Source organism: Vicia villosa, linkage group LG2 (genome assembly GCF_029867415.1).
Source record: "Vicia villosa cultivar HV-30 ecotype Madison, WI linkage group LG2, Vvil1.0, whole genome shotgun sequence".
Classification (NCBI taxonomy): Eukaryota; Viridiplantae; Streptophyta; class Magnoliopsida; order Fabales; family Fabaceae; genus Vicia; species Vicia villosa.
In genome coordinates this window covers 190,967,935-190,991,386 of record NC_081181.1, presented here as the reverse complement: position 1 = coordinate 190,991,386, position 23,452 = coordinate 190,967,935, and the positions used below count along the sequence as shown (strand labels likewise).

General features: G+C 34.3%; 3 protein-coding genes across 3 annotated transcripts; all 3 read left to right on the top strand.

The window, feature by feature from the left end:
- The first annotated feature begins 494 nt into the window (after window positions 1–494).
- On the top strand, window positions 495–2,913 carry LOC131647746 (bidirectional sugar transporter SWEET2-like). The gene is made up of 7 exons (XM_058917597.1): window positions 495–771; window positions 861–897; window positions 987–1,203; window positions 1,295–1,453; window positions 1,804–1,923; window positions 2,014–2,150; window positions 2,527–2,913. Exons 1-6 carry the CDS (start codon window positions 711–713, stop codon window positions 2,125–2,127), a joined length of 708 nt encoding a protein of 235 aa, XP_058773580.1. The 5' UTR covers window positions 495–710; the 3' UTR covers window positions 2,128–2,150; window positions 2,527–2,913.
- A 5,564-nt stretch (window positions 2,914–8,477) lies between these two features.
- Window positions 8,478–11,452, top strand: LOC131647745 (probable sodium/metabolite cotransporter BASS1, chloroplastic). The gene is made up of 7 exons (XM_058917596.1): window positions 8,478–9,134; window positions 9,864–9,957; window positions 10,031–10,064; window positions 10,148–10,202; window positions 10,286–10,369; window positions 10,683–10,970; window positions 11,090–11,452. The coding sequence occupies exons 1-7, from the start codon at window positions 8,658–8,660 to the stop codon at window positions 11,240–11,242; spliced, it is 1,185 nt and encodes a 394-aa protein (XP_058773579.1). The 5' UTR covers window positions 8,478–8,657; the 3' UTR covers window positions 11,243–11,452.
- Window positions 11,453–11,687: 235 nt separating this feature from the next.
- On the top strand, window positions 11,688–12,650 carry LOC131650958 (uncharacterized mitochondrial protein AtMg00810-like). The gene has a single exon (XM_058920651.1). It carries the CDS (start codon window positions 11,688–11,690, stop codon window positions 12,648–12,650), a length of 963 nt encoding a protein of 320 aa, XP_058776634.1.
- Window positions 12,651–23,452: the final 10,802 nt, after the last annotated feature.

The window sequence follows — 23,452 nt, the reverse complement described above, 5'->3', positions numbered from 1 at the left end:
CAATATACTCTATAGATTAGAATGAATGAATATTTTATTTAGTAAAAAAACAAATAATCTAGTTTTTTGAATTAAATGAAAGACATATTTATAACACCTAATATTGTAATTCAGTTTTTTATATTAGTGAGCAAATAAAATATAAGATATAAATTAAATATAAAAACGAATTTGACATTTTAATATATAATCAATTTAAAAAAACAAAAATAATTCCTTTTTAAAATATTCATAATTTCAAAATTTTATTTGATAGTATTTGAAATTAATATAGCATATTTAATACTGTATATGCCAATTATATGTTATTATATCTGTCTCTCTCCTATTTTTTTATCTCATAAACTTGTAAGAATTTTAAAAATACACTAATATAACATAAAATTAGAAAAAACCACCTTTTTGACATGCAATTTTAAGAATACAAATCTCATTTTTCTTTATTTATAGCTATGTATACAATATTATATATTATGAGGTTAGTATTTAATCATTTATCACCCTCTTCCTCCTCATACAACATTTGACACTTCATTCATAAATTTTCTTTGTCTATTAGCTACAAAAGGTAGAAGAATTTATTGATTTGAGAGACAAATAAAGAGCAAAAAAGCTTGTCTCAAATTTACTATTCAACAACAAAATTTCAGGGTTTTGATTAGTTTCTTTAGTCTATTTTGTTCTTGTATTGTTCTTGTATTGAAAGATTAATGTCTCTGTTTGCTTCACTTGCCATTTATAAAGTTGCCAAAGATGCAGCTGGAATTGCTGGTATTTTCTTTCTCTAACTTTCTTGATAATTTTTACCAATTTTCTTTGTTTATGGTTTCAATTTAATGTATTTTCTTGGTTGTTTGTAGGTAACATCTTTGCTTTTGGGTTATTTGTATCTCCAATGTAAGTTTGAATAATTGAGCTCATTTTGAAGTTGTAGTTTTTGTTTATTTTTCATTTTGTTGATTCTTGTTTTGAATTTTGAATTTCAGACCTACATTTAGGAGAATTATCAGAAATGGGTCAACAGAAATGTTCTCAGGGTTGCCATATATTTACTCCTTATTGAACTGTTTAATCTGTTTGTGGTATGGAACTCCTTTGATATCACATGATAATATTTTGGTTACAACGGTTAATTCGATTGGAGCGGTTTTTCAGTTTGTGTACATAATCCTCTTCATGATGAGTGCTGAGAAAGAAAAGAAGGTTGGTTTTCGAAGCTTTTAATATGATAAAGATGAAAAAAGTTGTTGATTAATTTCTAAGTTGTTGTGTTGTGTTTTGTGTTTTTTGTTAGGTGAGAATGCTTGTATGGTTGATGGGTGTTCTTGGCGTATTTGCGATCATATTGATTGGGAGTTTGCTAATTGACGATGTTATAATGCGCCGCCTCTTTGTTGGGATTTTGAGTTGTGTGTCTCTTATTTCGATGTTTGCGTCTCCGTTGTTTATAATTGTAAGTATGTTGTTTCCTACATATATATTGTTAATCTTGTGCTGTATTGATTAGCTTGAGCCTAGACTGAGTCAGTTACATTAGTACCAGAGCTGTTTCAAGTTTTTTGGAGGCCTGGTGTAGATTAATCGTAGTTTAACCACTATTTAATTGGGACAAATATGTAACTATGACAAATTTTGGACCCTGTACGATAGTCTGCCTTGCACGCTCTCAAAGACGGTCCTGATTACTACCTATACAAACTTTGCAGAAATTGGTTATTCAGACAATTAGTTAATGTTGTGTTGTATCTATTAGCTTGAGCCTAGACGAAATCGCTTACATTGCTACCTATACGAATTTTGCAGAAATTGGTTATCCAGACAAAAAGTGTTGAGTTCATGCCATTTTATCTCTCACTTTCCACCTTCCTAATGAGCACGTCTTTCTTAGTTTACGGAATACTCAGCGATGATATCTTCATCTATGTAAGTTCTTTTCGCCTCGCCTATTTTTTCTTCTATTTATTATTGAAATACCCTTTTGTCTGAATTGTGCATCTCTGCTGGATTTTATAGGTGCCAAATGGGATAGGAACCATTTTGGGAATGACTCAGTTGATATTATACTTCCACTATGAGAGTAAATCTAGAAGAGCCGTCGAAGAACCGTTGATCGTGTCATATGCATGATCACTTCTGCTGTAAAGACGAAGGTACAATCTGATACACTATTTTTTATTAAGATTTCTCGTCTTTCACAGTCCGTGGCGTGAAGAAAGTTGTCTGAAATTGGTTATGGTCATTCTTATATCAGAATTTTTGCTCATTGCTCATTGTATGAGATAGGTTTCCCCCCTAAATAACAGTGTCTTTGAAGAATAGATAATCTAATCACAATCATAAATTTAGCCCTATCTCGCACCCCAATTCTATTTTTGGGATTAGCCGCTTCGCATATGAAATGAACTTTGCATATAAAATCTCAATTGTAATCTGTATGCGGCTTTTCAACTAACAAGAAAAAGAGAACTTCGTCGAATTTTTAAGACAGTTCTAAAAGTAACATCTTGTTTTCCCTCTACAAAACAGATTCGAAGAAGTTATTAGATATGAAGTTTTGCTGCTGCCGGCTTGATATATGGTCTGAAACCGGAGCTCGCAATGTTGCTATTTGGTTCAAATTATTGGTACAATGTCTGTTGCACCCTTGAGAGTGACCAGAAGCTGCAAAGAAGAATAACTTCAGATATTCTGTATATATTGTATGTCTTTTTGGGGGAAGGTGAAGTATGTATTGAAGTTCAAATGGTAGTATTATAGAAAGAAATGTATTTTGCACCATTTCTGCATTTGTTGGTGGCCTCTCTCACATTGAGTGAGGCATTTTTTTGAAGTACATATGATGTAAGAAACAAATATATTCATATTATTTTGAGAGGCATGTAGATTGCTGGAAGTGATCTATTTCCTGTATTATTTTATTTGTGTCTGTAATGAGCAAGAAGTGATTATTATTATCTCAGTTTCATTGACTTGTGATAAACATATAGATATCAAAAGATTCACTTTTAATCCTATAAATTATTCCAACAATGAGAACATAAAAAAAAAAAAAAAGTAGTTTTCAATAAATAGAAGAATGTTTATTTTATTATTTTAGTAGATCTTTGAGGATATGAAAGTAGCATGAGATGGCTAGGAGATTGTATTGTGAAATTTTGTCATTTCCTCCAACAATTATCCACCTTTCTTCTATTTTAATTTTTTTTATAAACAACAATGGGAATGAGATTAATAGACAGAGTATAAAGGATACTTCAACTCTTACAAATTAGACACATAAATCTTTATTCCAATTTATCCAATGAAATTTTATAATGACCATTGCGAAATGACTTAAACCACTCCCACATTCTAAGTTTAATGTGATTAACTATTTCTCCAACCACAAGCAATCCATCTTTGAACAAAATGCAATTTCTAGTCACCAAATGGACCAACAAATTGAGCACACCCACAATGATACCTCGCTTTCAAAGTTAATATATGGTTGGCAGTCTATTAAGTAATGATTTCCAATCAAAGATTTAGACTTTACTAGTCGTTTTACATGCCCAGAAGTAACTCAATGCAGATTGTAAAACGATATCTATTGTAGACTCTGTCTGTTCGAATTTTCAAACACCCTAAGGATACTGCTGTTAGAAAATCAGTGACGCCCTTCCATCAAGTAAACAACAATCATTCGTTATCTCACTAAATGAGGTAGGTACATGCATCAACTTTTACAGTAATGTTCTATCCCAAACATTAATCCGAAGATCTTTTTTAATAACTCCTCTCTTTCTCTTTTATTTTTTTTCTAGTTGTTTGATTTTTCTCACTCTGATCTACTCTTCTTACCATTGAATTTACCGGTCATCTCTCTACATGCCTAAATCACTTAATTATATTTTCCACCATCTTCTCTATTATAAGTTCTACCCCAACACTCTCTAATATTTTCATATCCAATCCTATAATTTCTTATCTTATCATACATCCAACACAACATATCCCGTCTTACTTTTGCGTAGGCAAAAAGCACACCGTTCTAAAACTCGTTTGCAAGACAATAAATAGTAAAACTTGAAAAAAATTCATTTCCTCCTTATCTCGCTATCAAACAATCAGATTAATGAGATGAGAGTTAAGAGAGTTTGAGGAAACTATTCATAACAAAAGTTTTACAAATATTAGATCTGTAGAAGTTCTCACAGATTATCCAAATAAACAGGTCTATTTTAATTTTGATAATATTCACCAAACTTTATACTCGAGGAATCTAGTTCTTATAAAAAAATTCACTATCAGATGTCTAAATGTTGAGTTTTTCGATCAATATTTTTTCTTCACGTGATTCCTTAAGTCATTCGATTCACATTTTTTCTTCACATAATGTCTTGATGTTGAATCATATGATATGTTATTTAATTTTAAAACGGTCTATTGTTATGTTTAAAAAATATTCTTTGACCAGTGGTGCGTGGAAAGGAACATGACAATAGGATCATTGAGTGTGACATATCTAGGTAGAAAATTTCTGAGCTTATTAGGCAATGGGTGCACAACAAGGAGAGCAAGCCTGGGCAACACCACTATTTTTCAGGAGAGTTGTATGACACATCTCTTCTAGTATAGTACAAAGATCATGTTGCTCGTCGACTTGACACAAAGAGGTAACATTTTCGAATAATATTTAATTTTAATTATTATTTATATTATATATTGTGTACTTTAAATTGTTTTTAGGAGCGAGATCCGAAGAAGGAATTAAACATTGCACCGCATAAAGTAGAAAGAAGAGGAAAAAAAACACACGGCATAATGCAAATCAAACTGCACTACCAAAACAGAAAGAAAAAAGAAGAAGAGCTAAACAGAAACACCAACATGACCAAAGACACAAACTCAAAGGAGAAAACTAATGGTTAAAAGAAAAAAAACGACTAAAAAGGAAAGACACCCCCTTTTGTTTGTAACAGGTAGCATATATTAGTTATCCAACACTGCCTTCTGGATTTATAAAATGGACCCAATCTTTATCAATTTCTAAGACTTAATCAAGTATTTGATCATGCTTTTTCTTGAGGGACTTCATCATGGTCATAGATGTTTTCCTTGTTCTGGATGTTCAGTAGATGTTCCAACATCCATTATAGTGTTCGACACTCCCTTCTTTGTACCAGAACACATTTCCTTTTGGATTTTTAGCATATAACCTTTCTTTGCATTAGCAAATTTAGAAGACATACTCATGTAGAAACGCAACTTGTAAGGATGGTAAGGTAGTAAGACTTTTAAATACAGAAAGAGTTACTTAGATTGTAGCGACACCTTGTTTGTAACCAACCTGTGTCAAAGGTAAAGATCAATTGTAGTAACAGTGCACCACTCACCATGAGAGAAAGGCACATTCTTGCCAGCTTTCTCTTTTTTCAAGTTTTTGAATGTTGGAAAATGTTAAAGCATTTGAAATGACATTCTTCATGCCATAAAAATGTTTTTTTTTTCTGAGATTGCACACATCACTAGGTTAGAGAATATAGTTGACACAACCGTCCAAACAGTCACGACCATACTTCCTTAGTAGAGAAATTCCAGAATTACCCCTCATTTTTCTCAATATAACTTGCATTTTAAGTTATGATGAATGATTCTTCTTAAGGCTTCTTAACCATACCATGCATAGGAAAGTCAATACTTGCCTGCAGCAAGACTTCTGACGTAATGATGATAGTACCAATGACTTTGTTCTATAAGCAAAATAAAATTCGTGTACCTTGATAGCAGTAGAATGTTACACTACAATGTCATGACATCAATTTGACATTCTACTCTTTTAGTAACCAACCACAATTGAAAATACATCTTACTTAAACAAAACCTAATCTTCAAGACATACTAGGAATCAATTAATTATAATCTAGTGACCCGAATATCCTCCAATAATACTATCTTCATAGATAAATCTTTTACTTCATAATTTACAATCATTAGTTTTTTATCTTTAAACTACTAATAAATCCAGACTAAAATAACTCCAAATAGTGAACTCCCAATTAATGTTCTCTTGAGAGCTTTCTTTTTCAGTGCCTGAGAGTCTTTCAAAATTTCTGGAATATCCACTTGCTGAGGTAATGCTTCAACATGTGATTGAACATCACTAAAGGTACCTCTCTTAAAAAAAACTCAGAAGCATACCTTGTTCTCCATTTAGGATAAGATAAGAATCTTTAAAGACTTCTCAGATAATATATTTTCCTTATAGATCCATAAGAAAAAATTTACCTGTTTCTATCCATCAAGATATTCATTCACCTTGCATTAGACTTGGTCAGATCCATTAGAGTAGATCTTGAAGTTTTGGAATAGTATGATGTTGCACCTTCTAGTGTGACATTTTTATTAATCTTCCTTGAATACCAAGTAAGAGAATAAACAACTAAACATTTATGGTGAACACAAATAACAATTGTTCTTAAATTCTCTCAAGAGCTTCATATATCTCCTTAGAGATAAAACATCATTTTCTCGATGACAGTACCTTCAGACTTCACAAAATTGACTTATGTTTTTCACAAAAGTCATTAGTCATTTAGTGAGAAGATCATTACTAAGACTTAGATACTCCATTCAGTAATCTTCAGTCATCCACTGCCTTTAATTCCCTTTGCAATATCATGAACACAAATAAAGGTTGATAGATTGAGACTGAACACCCATCAGTTAAACACTTTTGCTGCAGTCAAGTGTCTGGAATTGACAGAGTCAAAATACCAGTGTTTTAAAAATCGGACCGGTCATCGAACCGGTGAGGGTACTGGGTCGCTGGTTTATCGGTCGAACCACTGGGTCACTGGTCGAACCGCACGACCAAACCGGATTAAACCGGATAACTCGGTTAAATAGACCTGTCATTATATAGGTATAAAACCGGTCGAACCGGATGATTCAGTCTCTAAAAAAATATAACTAGCTTTTAAATTTTTTAAAAATATCATATCATAAATTCACAATTTCATAACTTAAATTCAAATTTTAAACAAAGGTATTACACATAACAAAATAGTAAAAAATTACAAAGTCTAATTGCAAACAAAGTCTAATTACAACATAATCTAATTGAATAGTTTATAACAAAATAACTCCAATGTGTACCAAATTTAATTCAAAATAGGCTCCTCCTAAAAAGAAAATCAAATAAAATTCAATATCCTATTTAAGAAAATTTATTAGCAAATATAACAAATAGACAATAAAGTTTTTAATTTGTCACTAACGAAAAAAACTATGTGAGAATGCTATTTAACTAATACACTACTAAATATATTAAAAAAAAGTTAAAAAAAAAAGTTTAAAAGAAATGTTAAAAAAAAATTTTAAAAAAAAAGTTAAAAGAAAAGTTAAAAAAAAAGTTTAAAAAAAAAAGCAATTAAACCGCCGGTTTTCCGGTTTTCCCGGTTTTCACCGGTTCCCACCGGTTTGATGGCATACACGATCTGACTATTGAACCAGACCGGTTACTTGGCCGGTTCCCGGTTCGACCGGTCCGACCTGCCGGTCCGGTCCGGTTTTTAAAACACTGCAATTATCTTAGTTGAAGATCTAAGATAGGTAAGAGAGATAAGAAAAAAATCACCTTTTTTGAGTCATTAACCACTACTTGGTTAACCAATGTTGAACTTGACCTTCGAGGATGTCAAACAAAAAAAGAAGTTAAAATCACACTTTCACAGAAGACACATCTTTAGTTCAAACACCTGTCTTTAGTATAAGTATACTAATGTCTAGCACAATGTTGAGACATTAAGATTGACATCCTTGACCCAACTTTTTCTTTGATAAAAACAACGTTTTGTCACCTTGAATTTTCCCTTTACTAATAAGCGATGAAAACTTATCCTGCTTAAACTTCAAATCATCTTCCCTCTTTGAAGAAACTCCTCTAACAGATATGCATGGTCCTAACAGACTTGACCAAGATATGAAGTTTTAGGATTAAGAGTCACCTTGTAAGACATAAAATATTATTTAAAATTTTATCTACTTAGTTATTTTTAAAAATCAGTATAAATAGATTAATTTTTTTAAGTTGTTGATTTATTGTTATAAAAGAATTTCTAAATACATTAAATAATTCCTAAGTTTTCTTTTTATATTATTTAAAAACTAATATTTATAATTAATTAAATTAAAAAAAATTCCTTAATTAATTTAAAATTTAAAATGATAGTAATTTAGTTATTAGTTTAAATTTTAATTAATATTATTTTATTTTACTTTATTTAAAAATATTCATGTCAGTATATAAATGCACACATTTATTTCCTCTAATTTTTTTATTTTCATTTTTCCCTCTCACCAAATTATTAAATAATCATATTTATATTTTTCATTTTCTCTTCTTTTATTTTTCTCTTCTTTCCTCTATACTTTCTCAGCCAAACAAGTTATAAATAGAGTGGAAATTGAGTTGAAGGTGAAGTTGGGCAGCTATGACCACCCTGACCAGCAGCACTTGTTAGATTCATCATGAGTAGCAATTCCACATGAAACACGTTAAATTAAAAAATTCAAATATTTTAAAAATGCTATTACAACGAATCTTCAAATGGGATCTATCTTCGAACAAGTGCATCAAAGATCCAAAGCTACATCAATTTCACAGTTAAACCAAAATGCAAACATCAATTGCATTCTCTCCACACTTAAACGGAATAATCCACCGCAATTCTAAACCCATTTTGTTGAATCATCAAACAAATAAACTTACATTAAGATCCAATCTTCAACCAAAACCACTCTTATTATTCCCTTCCACATCAAGATCCGACAGAATATATGACTCTAAAGTATGTCCACTTCGTTGCGGCATTTCATCAAACGGTTTCAGTGGAGATAAACGAAGGAGTGTTGGGGAGTGGATTGAGGTTGGTAGTGAGGCAATATCCACAGCTTTTCCATTGTGGGTGACGATTGGGTGTGTGTTGGGTTTGGTGAGACCGAGTTCGTTTAACTGGGTCACTCCTAAGCTGTGTACAGTGGGACTTAGTGTAATTATGCTTGGTATGGGTATGACTTTAACTCTTGATGATCTTCGGTCTGCTTTTTGTATGCCTAAAGAAGTTTTATCTGGTTTTTTCCTTCAATATTCGGTTAGTATGCTACTTATCTATCTTAAATTTACTAGTTTGATTAAGATGTTAATGGAAAATGGATTTGACCTTGGTAAAAGTAGTTTGATTTAGTCCTTGTCCATGAAGCAAGGACACATGACACGACATCGCCAGTGACACGTTGATGCTGATAATAATTTAAAAAAAATGAATTAATTTAAAATAATCACAAATGTGCGTGTCATGTAAATATCGGTGTCCAACACTGACGCAGACACGTAAACGTCTTTTTTAATAGGTGACATTGCTGCTGTCCCTTGTTGATGACCACAATAAATGAAATTTACATTTTTTTTTGTCCGGTAGATTCACGACTATATTTTCACCCCTTAAATGTGAATGAGTAGGATGTCGCATATTTATCCTAGCTTAGAATCATCTAAAAAAATGCAATTTAATATCTTTGCAAAACTACCGATCAATGTTTTAGTTTCTAACTTTATATTTTTATGAAAACAGTGAAGTTGCAATTTACCTTTTTTCAAAGATACAAAACGAATCTTACTTCTTTAGAGAAACAACACAAGAATTTTTTTATGTGATCTATGAAATTTATAAACAGCACAAACACTTTAGTTTGAATGTGTGTATTTTTATATTCAATCACTTTCATTTTTGTAATTATAACCAATATTATGTCCATGTTGGTGTTATGTGATGTGTGTAAAAATCACTACCTGCATTCAAAATCATGGTGAATATTTTCAGGTGATGCCAATATCCGCATTTCTTGTAAGCAAACTCTTAAATCTTCCATCACATTATGCAGCTGGTTTAATACTAGTTGGCTGCTGTCCAGGGGGTATGAGTTTTCATCTTGTGATTTTTGCGTTCTGTCTACCTTTTCACTTATTTTATATAGTCTTTTTTTGCAGGCACAGCTAGTAATATTGTAACATATCTTGCACGGTACATGATTTCTTTTCTTTCAATTAAGAATACTATTAATCGATTATTAACAAAGTGATTTGATGATTTATTTGCTTTGCTAGCGGAAATGTGGCACTTTCTGTGATAATGACAGCTGCCAGCACTCTATCTGCTGTGGTTTGTATCTCTTAATATGAAGTCCTGTATATTTTAACTGTAAACTTTTTCTCACATTAACTGTCTGAAACTTAACAATGCAGATCATGACTCCTTTTTTGACAGCCAAACTTGCCGGTAAATATGTTGCTGTGGATGCAACTGGTTTATTGATGTCTACATTGCAAGTAAGCTTTTCTTCTTGAGCAGTCTTTATCTCTAATTAGTGCCTGTTTGGATAAACAACTTAATTAAATACCTTATGACACAAGTGGTTATCATATAAACTACTTCTACAACAATTAAATGTTTTCATATAAGCTATAAGCTACATATAATCGATGGCCATGTTATAACTTATTTTTATAAGCTCTCTCAAACAGTCTCTCAAATGGATGTGCTAGTGATAAGCTCTCATATCAACCAATTTAAATAGGTGTTTGCTTAGTTGTGATGCGTCTATGTCTTACTGTGAATTATGTTTCTATTCTCTCTCAACAGGTTGTGCTTCTTCCTGTATTGACCGGTGCATTTCTGGTTCAATATTTCCAACCTTTTGTAAAACTTATCTCTCCATTGATGCCACCAATGGCTGTAGCAACTGCAGCAATGTTATCTGGAAACGCCATTGCCCAAAGTTCATCATCAATTCTTATGTCTAGTGGACAGGTGATTTTAGCATCTTGCCTTCTTCATGCTTCTGGATTCTTCTTTGGTTACATACTTGCAAGGATGCTTGGGCTAGACGTGACATCTTCAAGAACAATATCCATCGAGGTTGGCATGCAGGTAAAATTAGTGTTCATTAATTGCCTCATTGATTAAACATATGCAACTCGCTACAATTTTTTTTATGTGATCCTTTGTTCAATTTGGCCTAAGTTTTTTCCGACTACTCCTTATTGTAGAACGCAGCTCTTGGTGTTGTTCTAGCTACTAAGCACTTTGGAGATCCTCTAACAACAGTACCTTGTGCTGTTTCAAGTGTGTTTCATTCTATCTTTGGCAGTATCTTGGCAGGAATTTGGAGGTTTTCTGTGCCTTCTGAGAAAAAAGACTGAATATATCTAGCTTGATGAGCTCCTGCATGTAACTAGGAATGTATTTGTATAATGTCATGTGTAGTCCTTCAAATAAAGTTTATATTGTTTGTTTTAGATTTCCAATTTGTACGTAATATTCTCTGAACAACGACAATAAGTAAAACAATATTCTGCACTCTATGATGAAGATAACTTTAACGATTCTGTACATTCCAAGAGTTCTTTTCTCAATAGTTTTTTCTCTCAATGCTATGAAAAGAACTTCATTTCAAATAATAAGATTGTCAAAGTCCAAAGATTTTTACGATGAAGAGGGGGGGGATGAGTGTTGAAGTATCAATGGCTGAGATTGATTAGATCTAAGGGCTAGTATTAGTTTCAATATTGTACTTGTATTGTAGAGTATAAATACTCATTGTATTGACACTTGTACGTTTTATCCAAAATGAGCAAATAATAGCCAATGCATTTTGTGATCATCCAATCCACTTCAGATTATTCTCTCTTTACTTTAAAGACTGCTACAGACTTCACAGCCCTCCTAGTATATGTGGATGACATCATACTAGCTAGTACTTCTCTTAGTGAGTTTCAAAGGATCAAGACTATCCTTGACAGTCATTTCAAAATCAAAGACCTGGGTGTGTTAAAGTATTTCTTAGGTCTGGAGGTGGCTCACTCTAAATCAGGCATTACCATTTCGCAAAGAAAGTATTGTTTGGATCTTCTCAATGACTCTGGCTTACTTGGTTCCAAGCCTGCATCTACTCCTCTTGATCCATCTATAAAATTACATCAAGACAATGGCAAGCCATTTGAGGATGTAGCTGCATACAGGAGGCTAATTGGTAGATTGTTGTATCTCAATACAACAAGGCCAGACATTACCTTTGCTACTCAACAGTTAAGTCAGTTTCTCCATGCTCCTACCATGACCCATTTCAATGCAGCATGTAGAGTAATCAGGTACCTCAAGCATAACCCTGGTAGAGGACTTCTTTTTCCTAGAGATTCTGAAATACAGCTCCTAGGCTACTCAGATTCTGACTGGGCAGGATGCATAGATTCTAGGAAATCAATTTCTGGCTATTGTTTCTTTCTTGGATCCTCTTTGATTTCATGGCGTGCCAAGAAACAGCAAACAATCTCCAGATCTTCATCAGAAGCTGAGTACAGAGCTCTCTCCACAGCTACATGTGAACTCCAATGGTTACTTCATCTGTTCAGAGACTTGGAAGTCACATCTACAAGACAACCGGTTCTTTACTGTGACAGCCAGAGCGCAATACACATAGCTTCTAATCCAGTATTCCATGAGAGAACTAAGCATTTGGACATTGACTGCCATTTGGTTCGAGAGAAGGTGCAACAAGGAACTCTTAGACTTTTACAAATTCCATCACAAGAACAATTGGCTGATTTCTGACCAAGGCACTAGCTGCTCCAAAATTCAATAGTTTTATATCCAAACTGAACATTGTTAGAACAAGATTTGTTCTGATCAATTATCTTAGTTTTGATGATAACAATAATATGAATTTTGCTTAAGATAATATGGTACTCTAATCCAATGCAATTTCCTTTTCAGGAAATATATAAAGAGTATGCATAATTCAGCGCTCAGAAGCTTTGTCTCAAGGGTTCAGCATGCAACATCAGAACATGGTCTGGCAAGACATCAGAAGATGGTCGAAGCAGAATCAGAACATGGGTCTATAGAAGCATCAGAAGAACATGAGATCAGAAGCACTGAAGTTCTGATGGTATCACGCACAGAAGCACTTCAAGGTCAGAAGATCAGAAGATGCTTTGCACCAAGCTGTTTGACTCTGATGATATTCAAACGTTGTATTCACAAACATCAGATCAGAAGGAAGTACAAGTGGCAAGCTACGCTGACTGACAAAAGGAACGTTAAAAGCTATTAAAGGCAACGTCAGTAGACACAGCGTGAACAAGGCTCGAGGTAGTTGACAAAAGCGTATAACATTAAATGCGATGCTGTACGGAACACGCAAAGCATTAAATGCACTCAACGGTCATCTTCTCCAACGCCTATAAATATGAAGTTCTGATGAGAAGCAAGGTTAACGATTCTGAACAAAACAACTCATATTAACTTGCTGAAACTCTGTTCTATTCAAAGCTCAGAATCTTCATCTTCATCAAAGCTCACTACATTGCTGTTGTAATATATTAGTGAGATTAAGCTTAAACGTTAAGAGAAATATCACAGTTTGTGATTATAGCTTTTAAGAAGCAATTGTAATACTCTTAGAATTGATTACATTAAGTTGTAAGGAACTAGAGTGATCGTGTGGATCAGAATACTCTAGGAAGTCTTAGAGGGTATCTAAGCAGGTTGTAACTAGAGTGATCGTGTGGATCAGAATACTCTAGAAAGTCTTAGAGGGTATCTAAGCAGTTGTTCCTGGAGTGATCAGTGTGTGATCAGAAGACTCTGGAAGACTTAGTTGCTGACTAAGTGGAGAACCATTGTAATCCGTGCGATTAGTGGATTAAATCCTCAGTTGAGGTAAATCATCTCTGCGGGGGTGGACTGGAGTAGTTTAGTTAACAACGAACCAGGATAAAAATAACTGTGCAATTTATTTTTATCTGTCAAGTTTTTAAAGCTACACTTATTCAAACCCCCCCCCCCCCCTTTCTAAGTGTTTTTCTATCCTTCAATTGGCATCAGAGCGCCGGTTCTAAGGTGCAAGCACTTAACCGTGTTTAGAAAAGATTCAGGAAGAGAAAAACGCTTCAGTAAAAGATGGCTGATGAAACTGCAAAGTCTACATCTACATCTGGCTCTGCTGAGCAACACAACCGTAACAATGGTTATACTAGACCGCCGGTATTTGATGGTGAAAACTTTGAATACTGGAAAGATAAACTGGAAAGTTACTTTCTTGGTCTTGATGGTGATCTATGGGATCTTCTGATGGATGGTTACAAACATCCAGTAAATGCCAGTGGCGTAAAGCTGACAAGGCAAGAAATGAGTGATGATCAGAAGAAGCTTTTCAGGAATCATCATAAATGCAGAACTGTTTTGCTGAATGCTATCTCTCATGCTGAGTATGAGAAGATATCTAACAGGGAAACGGCCTATGACATATATGAGTCCTTGAAAATGACTCATGAAGGAAATGCTCAAGTCAAGGAGACTAAAGCTCTCGCTTTAATCCAGAAGTATGAAGCCTTCAAGATGGAGGATGATGAAGACATTGAAAAGATGTTTTCAAGATTTCAAACTCTTACTGCTGGATTGAGAGTTCTTGACAAGGGATACACCAAGGCTGATCACGTAAAGAAGATCATCAGAAGCTTACCCAGAAGATGGGGTCCTATGGTAACTGCATTTAAGATTGCGAAGAATCTAAATGAAGTCTCTTTGGAAGAGCTGATCAGTGCCCTGAGGAGTCATGAAATTGAACTGGATGCAAACGAGCCTCTAAAGAAAGGTAAGTCTATTGCATTAAAATCCAATATCATGAAATGCACTAACGCTTTTCAGGCTAGAGAAGAAGATCCTGAAGAATCAGAATCTGAAGAAGAAAATGAACTGTCCTTGATCTCCAGAAGGCTAAATCAACTCTGGAAGAACAAGCAAAGGAAGTTCAGAGGCGTCAGAAGTTCAAAGAAATTTGAACGTGGAGAATCTTCTGATGACAGAAGATTTGACAAGAAGAAGGTCATGTGCTATGAATGCAATGAGCCTGGACACTTCAAGAATGAATGTCCAAAACTTCAGAAGGAAAATCCCAAGAAGAAGTTTCATAAGAAGAAAGGTCTTATGGCAACCTGGGATGAGTCAGAAGATGATTCAGACTCTGAAGATGAGCAGGCTAACTGTGCGCTGATGGCGACAGAAGATGACGGATCAGAATCTACATCAGAATCAGATTCTGAAGAGGTATTCTCTGAACTTACTAGAGATGAGTTAGTTTCCGGTCTAACAGAACTTCTGGAATTCAAGTCTCAGATTAGTCTCAAATACAAAAAGCTGAAAAAGCTATTAGAATTTGAAACAAAGAAGCTTGAGTTGGAGAATTCTGAATTAAAAGAAAAACTTTTAAAATTATCCAATAATGTTGGATCTCCTTCTGATTCAGAAAAATCCACTCCTAGTCTAAACCATATTCTGAAAGAATATGATTTAAGTTTCAGGAAGTTCTTATCTAGAAGTATTGGCAGAAGTCAGCTAGCTTCTATGATATATGCTGTGTCTGGAAACAAAAGAGTCGGCATTGGTTTTGAGGGTGAAACCCCATACAAACTTGAACCTGTTGATGAAATGAAATTCACATACAAGCCATTGTATGATCAGTTCAAGTATGGCCACTCCCATGATATTAGGCACACTTCACATGCTCAAAATTTTCACATAACACACACCAAAAAGCATGTGACACAACCTAGGAAATATCATGAAACTCACATTAAAAATTATCATGCTGTTCCTCCTATTGCTTACAATGTTAAACCCAAGTTCAATCAGAACTTGAGAAAATCTAACAAGAAAGGACCCAAGAAAATGTGGGTACCTAAGAATAAGATTATTCCTATTGCAGATATCCTTGGCTGCAAAAAGGACAAAGCACAACATGTCGTGGTACCTGGACTCTGGATGCTCATGACACATGACAGGAAGAAGGTCTATGTTCCAAGACCTGGTGCTTAAATCTGGAGGAGAAGTCAAGTTTGGAGGAGATCAGAAGGGCAAGATAATTGGCTCTGGAACTATAAAGTCTGGTAACTCTCCTTCCATTTCTAATGTACTTCTTGTAGAAGGATTAACACATAACCTCTTATCTATCAGTCAATTGAGTGACAATGGTTATGATATAATCTTTAATCAAAAGTCTTGCAAGGCTGTAAATCAGAAGGATGGCTCAATCCTATTTACAGGCAAGAGGAAGAACAACATTTATAAGACAGATCTGCAAGATCTTATGAGTCAGAAGGTGACTTGTCTTATGTCTGTTTCTGAAGAGCAGTGGGTCTGGCACAAAAGATTAGGTCATGCTAGTTTGAGAAAGATTTCTCAGATTAACAAACTGGATCTTGTCAGAGGACTCCCTAATCTGAAATTCAAATCAGATGCTCTTTGTGAAGCATGTCAGAAGGGCAAGTTCTCCAAACCTGCATTCAAGTCCAAGAATGTTGTTTCTACCTCAAGGCCATTAGAACTCTTGCACATTGATCTGTTTGGCCCAGTCAAAACAGCATCTGTCAGAGGGAAGAAATATGGATTAGTCATCGTAGATGATTATAGCCGCTGGACGTGGGTAAAATTCTTGAAACACAAGGATGAGTCTCATTCAGTGTTCTTTGATTTCTGCATTCAGATTCAATCTGAAAAAGAGTGTAAAATCATAAAGGTTAGAAGTGATCATGGTGGTGAATTTGAGAACAGATCCTTTGAAGAATTCTTCAAAGAAAATGGTATTGCCCATGATTTCTCTTGTCCTAGAACTCCACAGCAAAATAGAGTTGTAGAACGAAAGAATAGGACTCTGCAAGAAATGGCCAGAACCATGATCAATGAAACCAATATGGCTAAGCATTTCTGGGCAGAAGCAATAAACACTGCATGCTATATTCAGAATAGAATCTCTATCAGACCTATTCTAAATAAGACTCCTTATGAATTGTGGAAGAATAAAAAGCCCAACATTTCATATTTTCATCCTTTTGGATGTGTATGCTTTATTCTGAACACTAAAGATCATCTTGGTAAGTTTGATTCCAAAGCACAAAAATGTTTCCTTCTTGGATATTCTGAACGCTCAAAAGGCTACAGAGTATACAATACTGAAACATTGATTGTGGAAGAATCAATCAATATCAGGTTTGATGATAAGCTTGGTTCTGAAAAACCAAAGCAGTTTGATAATTTTGCAGATTGTGATATTGATATATCAGAAGTTGTTGAGCCAAGAAGCAACGCATCAGAAGCAGAGCTTCTCAGAAGAAAAGAATCTGAAGATCAAGTATCAGCTTCTCTGGAGAATCTAAGCATTTCTGAAGAACCATCTGTCAGAAGATCATCCAGACTCATCTCTGGTCATTCAGAAGATGTCATTCTTGGAAAGAAGGATGATCCAATCAGAACAAGAGCATTCCTTAAGAACAATGCAGACTGTCAATTAGGTCTTGTATCTTTGATCGAGCCAACTTCTGTTGATCATGCTCTAGAAGATCCAGACTGGATAATTGCTATGCAAGAAGAACTGAATCAGTTTACAAGGAATGATGTTTGGGATCTTGTTCCTAGACCAGATGGATTCAATATAATCGGTACAGAATGGGTCTTCAGAAACAAGCTCAGTGAGAAAGGTGAAGTGGTAAGGAACAAAGCCAGACTGGTGGCTCAGGGTTATAGTCAGCAAGAAGGGATTGACTATACAGAAACCTTTGCACCAGTGGCCAGGTTAGAATCTATTCGTCTATTAATTTCATTTGCCACTCAACATAACATCACTCTCTATCAGATGGATGTTAAGAGTGCCTTCTTAAATGGTTATATAGATGAAGAAGTTTATGTCCATCAACCTCCTGGTTTTGAAGACTCTATGTCTCCTAATCATGTTTTTAAACTAAAGAAATCGTTGTATGGATTGAAACAAGCTCCCAGAGCTTGGTATGAACGCTTAAGTTCTTTCCTTCTGGATAATGGTTTCACTAGAGGAAAAGTGGACACTACTCTCTTTTGTAAAACCTTTAAAAGGGATATTTTAATTTGTCAAATATATGTAGATGATATTATTTTTGGAACATCTAATGCTACACTTGGAAAGGAGTTTGCTGAGTCTATGCAGGCTGAGTTTGAAATGAGCATGATGGGAGAACTCAAGTATTTCCTTGGAATACAAATAAATCAAACATCAGAAGGAACGTATGTTCACCAAACCAAGTATGTGAAGGAACTTCTGAAGAAGTTTAATCTTCTAGACTGCAAAGAAGCCAAAACTCCTATGCATCCAACATGCATCCTAGCAAAACAGCTGTAACGTTTTATCTCGGGATGGTAAACCTGTCGTTACTATTCATGGATAAGCGCGCGTGCAGTTGAAGGGACGCCAACCATAGGTAACTGTGCTAGTCACCTCATTTGTCTTTATTATCTCTCCTCATGTCACGTAACATTAAATGCTATTCATCATTTGTTTCATTTTATTTTCTTTTAAATATTCTTCAAACGCTTCTCCTTCCCTCTTATATTTTCTCTATTACACTCTATCTTTGTTTTCCTTCTCTATCTTTTTGCATTCATATCAAACCCTAGCTGTTCATTATCTGCACATCCATCATGAACTCTTCATCAAGCCCAGGAAACCATGAAAATGATCAAAACAAAAAGAGAAAAGCTGTTGAAACATCTTCTTCCAAACCCAAAAAGATAAAGATCACCTATGACCCTCTCAAGGTGAATCCATTCGAAGAAAAGTTATCTGGAAACTATTCTAGACGTGTGTTTCAACCCCCTGGTGAAAGCCCTCCATCATCTCCATCTTCTTCCTCATCTTTTTACTTTCAAGACTCAACTTCCTCCTCATCTAACCTTTCCTCTCCCTCAACCCATTCCAAAGAAATCTCTTCATTTTCACCTGCTAAGAATGTTGTCTCTGATAAAGATTGTGGAAGATCTGCATCAGAATCAAGTCTCCCTGACCCCTCGCCTGAAAGCCCAAGAAGCAGTCAATGATGCGTTTCTCTCTTTCATGGCAAGGAAAACTGCAACTAATGACAGGGTTCAAGACATGCTGGCACAGATTTTGTCTTAGCTAGGGTCTTAGTCTTTGGTCTTAGTAGTTTTCTTTCCTTGTTGCATCTGCTTGTCAAACATCTTCTCATGTAATATCTTTTGATTATCAATGAAAAGTTTCTTTGTTTTTACATTCCAGTGATTTTATTTGTCGTTTTATTCATCTGAATCTTTTGAAATATTCTTTTTGATGTTATGACAAAAAGGGGGAGAAGATAAATGATAAATGATTTGATTAATCTATCAGTTGCTGGGTAAAGCTCCCACACATTTACTAACAAGAACTGCAAGTTCTATATGGTTTAAGTGTTTTGCAGGTATAAAGAAGTGAAGAGAATCATCAAAGCAAACACAAGAAGCAAAACCATAAGAAGTGTTATTCTGTAAAAAGAATAAGCTCATGAAGCAAGCTAAGTGCTGTCAAGCTTCAGAAATCAGAAGCAAGAAAGAAGAATGAATCAGAAGCACTGATAATAGAATTTGATCCATATTTGTCTATTTGCTATGACAAAATTCTATTTGCTCTGATACATTATTTTAGCCTATATGGCTCTGATACATATCATGTGTTCTAATATACATTTTATGTTCTGACTCGTTCATGCTGACTTTTGTCGTTTAGTTTTTGTTCTGTAACATTTCAGGATGTAGAGATGCTCTGATGATGCTCTGGTACATTCAACAATGTTCTGATACAAATCTAGCATGAAGTGATGTTGGTAGAAATTCAAAGCTCTGAAGCTATCCGAGGGAAGCAGAAATCAGAAGCTGTGAATGTTCTAAAGATCCAGAAAACTCAAGTTCTGAAGCTGTCCTAAATGGAAGCAGAAATCAGAAGCTGTGAATGTTCTGAAGATCAAAGAAATTCAAGTTCTGAAGCTGTCCTAAATGGAAGCAGAAATCAGAAGCTGTGAATGTTCTGAAGATCAAAGAAATTCAAGTTCTGAAGCTGTCCTAGATGGAAGCAGGAATCAGAAGCTGTGAGTGTTCTAGGGATCTAAAGAAATTCTAGTTCTGAAGCTGTCCAATGGAAGCAGAAGTCAGAAGCTATGAATTCTCTGAAGACAGAAGCTTATGTGATCGTCTCTACCGAAATAATCAGGGAAGTCTTTTATTAAAGTTCTTCGAGTATTTATTTCAGGGGGAGATTATTTATCTCAGGGGGAGATTGTTAATCTCAGGGGGAGACATATTCATATGCCTATGCTATAGCTGTGTAATTTGTCTTTTGCCGTCTGCTCTTTCTGATCGCAAATTCATATCATTTATATATGTTTTTGTCATCATCAAAAAGGGGGAGATTGTTAGAACAAGATTTGTTCTGATCAATTATCTTAGTTTTGATGATAACAATAATATGAATTTTGCTTAAGATAATATGGTACTCTAATCCAATGCAATTTCCTTTTTAGGAAATATATAAAGAGTATGCATAATTCAGCGCTCAGAAGCTTTGTCTCAAGGGTTCAGCATGCAACATCAGAACATGGTCTGGCAAGACATCAGAAGATGGTCGAAGCAGAATCAGAACATGGGTCTATAGAAGCATCAGAAGAACATGAGATCAGAAGCACTGAAGTTCTGATGGTATCACGCACAGAAGCACTTCAAGGTCAGAAGATTAGAAGATGCTTTGCACCAAGCTGTTTGACTCTGATGATATTCAAACGTTGTATTCACAAACATCAGATCAGAAGGAAGTACAAGTGGCAAGCTACGCTGACTGACAAAAGGAACGTTAAAAGCTATTAAAGGCAACGTCAGTAGACACAGCGTGAACAAGGCTCGAGGTAGTTGACAAAAGCGTATAACATTAAATGCGATGCTGTACGGAACACGCAAAGCATTAAATGCACTCAACGGTCATCTTCTCCAACGCCTATAAATATGAAGTTCTGATGAGAAGCAAGGTTAACGATTCTGAACAAAACAACTCATATTAACTTGCTGAAACTCTGTTCTATTCAAAGCTCAGAATCTTCATCTTCATCAAAGCTCACTACATTGCTGTTGTAATATATTAGTGAGATTAAGCTTAAACGTTAAGAGAAATATCACAGTTTGTGATTATAGCTTTTAAGAAGCAATTGTAATACTCTTAGAATTGATTACATTAAGTTGTAAGGAACTAGAGTGATCGTGTGGATCAGAATACTCTAGGAAGTCTTAGAGGGTATCTAAGCAGGTTGTAACTAGAGTGATCGTGTGGATCAGAATACTCTAGAAAGTCTTAGAGGGTATCTAAGCAGTTGTTCCTGGAGTGATCAGTGTGTGATCAGAAGACTCTGGAAGACTTAGTTGCTGACTAAGTGGAGAACCATTGTAATCCGTGCGATTAGTGGATTAAATCCTCAGTTGAGGTAAATCATCTCTGTGGGGGTGGACTGGAGTAGTTTAGTTAACAACGAACCAGGATAAAAATAACTGTGCAATTTATTTTTATCTGTCAAGTTTTTAAAGCTACACTTATTCAAACCCCCCCCCCCTTTCTAAGTGTTTTTCTATCCTTCAAACATGGTTGACATATACAATGCTCAGTTTGAGGGAGGCTGTTGAAGTATCAATGGCTGAGATTGATTAGATCTAAGGGCTAGTATTAGTTTCAATATTGTACTTGTATTGTAGAGTATAAATACTCATTGTATTGACACTTGTACGTTTTATGCAAAATGAGCAAATAATAGCCAATGCATTTTGTGATCATCTTATCCTCTTTCTGTTATTTTCTGTTACACTCTTTCTCTTTACTTCTTCTTCTTCACCAAGAATCGGTTATGGCTGGTGTGAAGATAACTTCAACAATGAGTGTGCTTACTCTATATAGATAACTACTAAGAAAAGTGTAAATGACAACGGTTCGTATAATGTGTCCATTTGTTCATATTAAAAAATTACCATAAAAAAGAAATTGTTGAGAAGATTAGAATAGATTTATGTTGGTTAATGGTTTTTTTTTGGAATGCAAGTGATATCTTATGTTAGAGTGTTGGTGGAATGCTGGAGCACTCTAGTTTTATTAAGAAAACTTGTTTTCTAAGTTTTAGAAGACAAATCACCAAGTATAATTCTAGGTCTGTTAGAAAAATATAGGCTTAAATGAAGTATTGACTCTCCAACTTTTTTAATTGTTTGATTTTGATCTTCCAAGTTTTAATTGTTTGAATTTGGTTCTTCAAGTTTTTCAATTGCTTAATTTTTGATCCTCAAGTTTCCATTTCTTGATTTTGGCCCATCAAGTTTGCCATTTGTTTGATTTTGGCCCCTCAAATTTGTCAATTACTTGATTTTGATCCATCAAATTCGTCCTCTTTTGCATTTAGTAGTCTCTTATTGTCATGTAGACTAAACTTCTTTTTATTTTCCTTACTTTTTCTCTTTTTTTTTTTTTTTTCAGAAAAAAGATAAACTACTAGTTAATTAAAATAAGAGACTCTTTGACCAATAACATATGTGAAGTTTTAAACAAAGTCATTTAAAATATAGGGACAAGCCTACAATATCATTTATATAAAGATTAAAATTATATATGCCCATTAGAATTGTCAGTTATTGGAACTTTATGCTTAAATATTAGGGAGTTATTGGGCAAAAAGTTTGTTATTTTAATTAATTAGTTGTCTATTTTTTTTTGTTGTTAAAATAATTTTCCATTAGACATATGTTGAATGAAATATTTTAGTTTTTTTAATATATTATGTTGGAAACTTAACTAATTAAAAAAAAAAGAAAATAAGAATTGTAGTGTAAAAATTGAAAAACTTGAGGATCAAAACTGCATTTAAGCCAAAAATATATGACTAAAAAATATGATAGGTAAAAAATATTAATATTAACATATATCCAACACAATAGGTTTTTGGCGCCTTTTTATAGAATTGCAGGGTATTACAATTTTAAGTATTTTTCATGATTGATAACTTGATTTTTTATTCATTCATGGTGAGTTAGTAACTAGGCACGGCAACGGGGCGGGTCGGGGATGGTTTTTACCTCCCCAAAACCCAAACCCGAATTCCCAAATAATTCCCGTTCCTCGCCCCAAACCCAACTGGGGATGAGTAATTAAACCCAAACCCGTCCCAAACGGGTTCGGGTTGGGTTCGGGTATCCCCGCCCCGCCATCATCCATTTAATAAAATCAATTTTTTAATAAAAATATTTATTTTTTCCAAAATCAAATTATATTATAAATAATAAAATAAAACAATCTCAAAAAAATTCTTACATACATTTCAAATATTTTAAATAATAAATACAAATCATATTATCAAAACATTAGCCACATCTTAATCTTAATCTTAATCTTAATATATATAAATGGAAGGTAGTCATGATGGCAACCCTAGCCACATGTCAACCTGATAGCAAATCTAAGAGCAAACCCTAATTCTAATTTTACCAATATGACACTACACCCTAATTTTAATTTTACTAATTTAACCCTACATTAA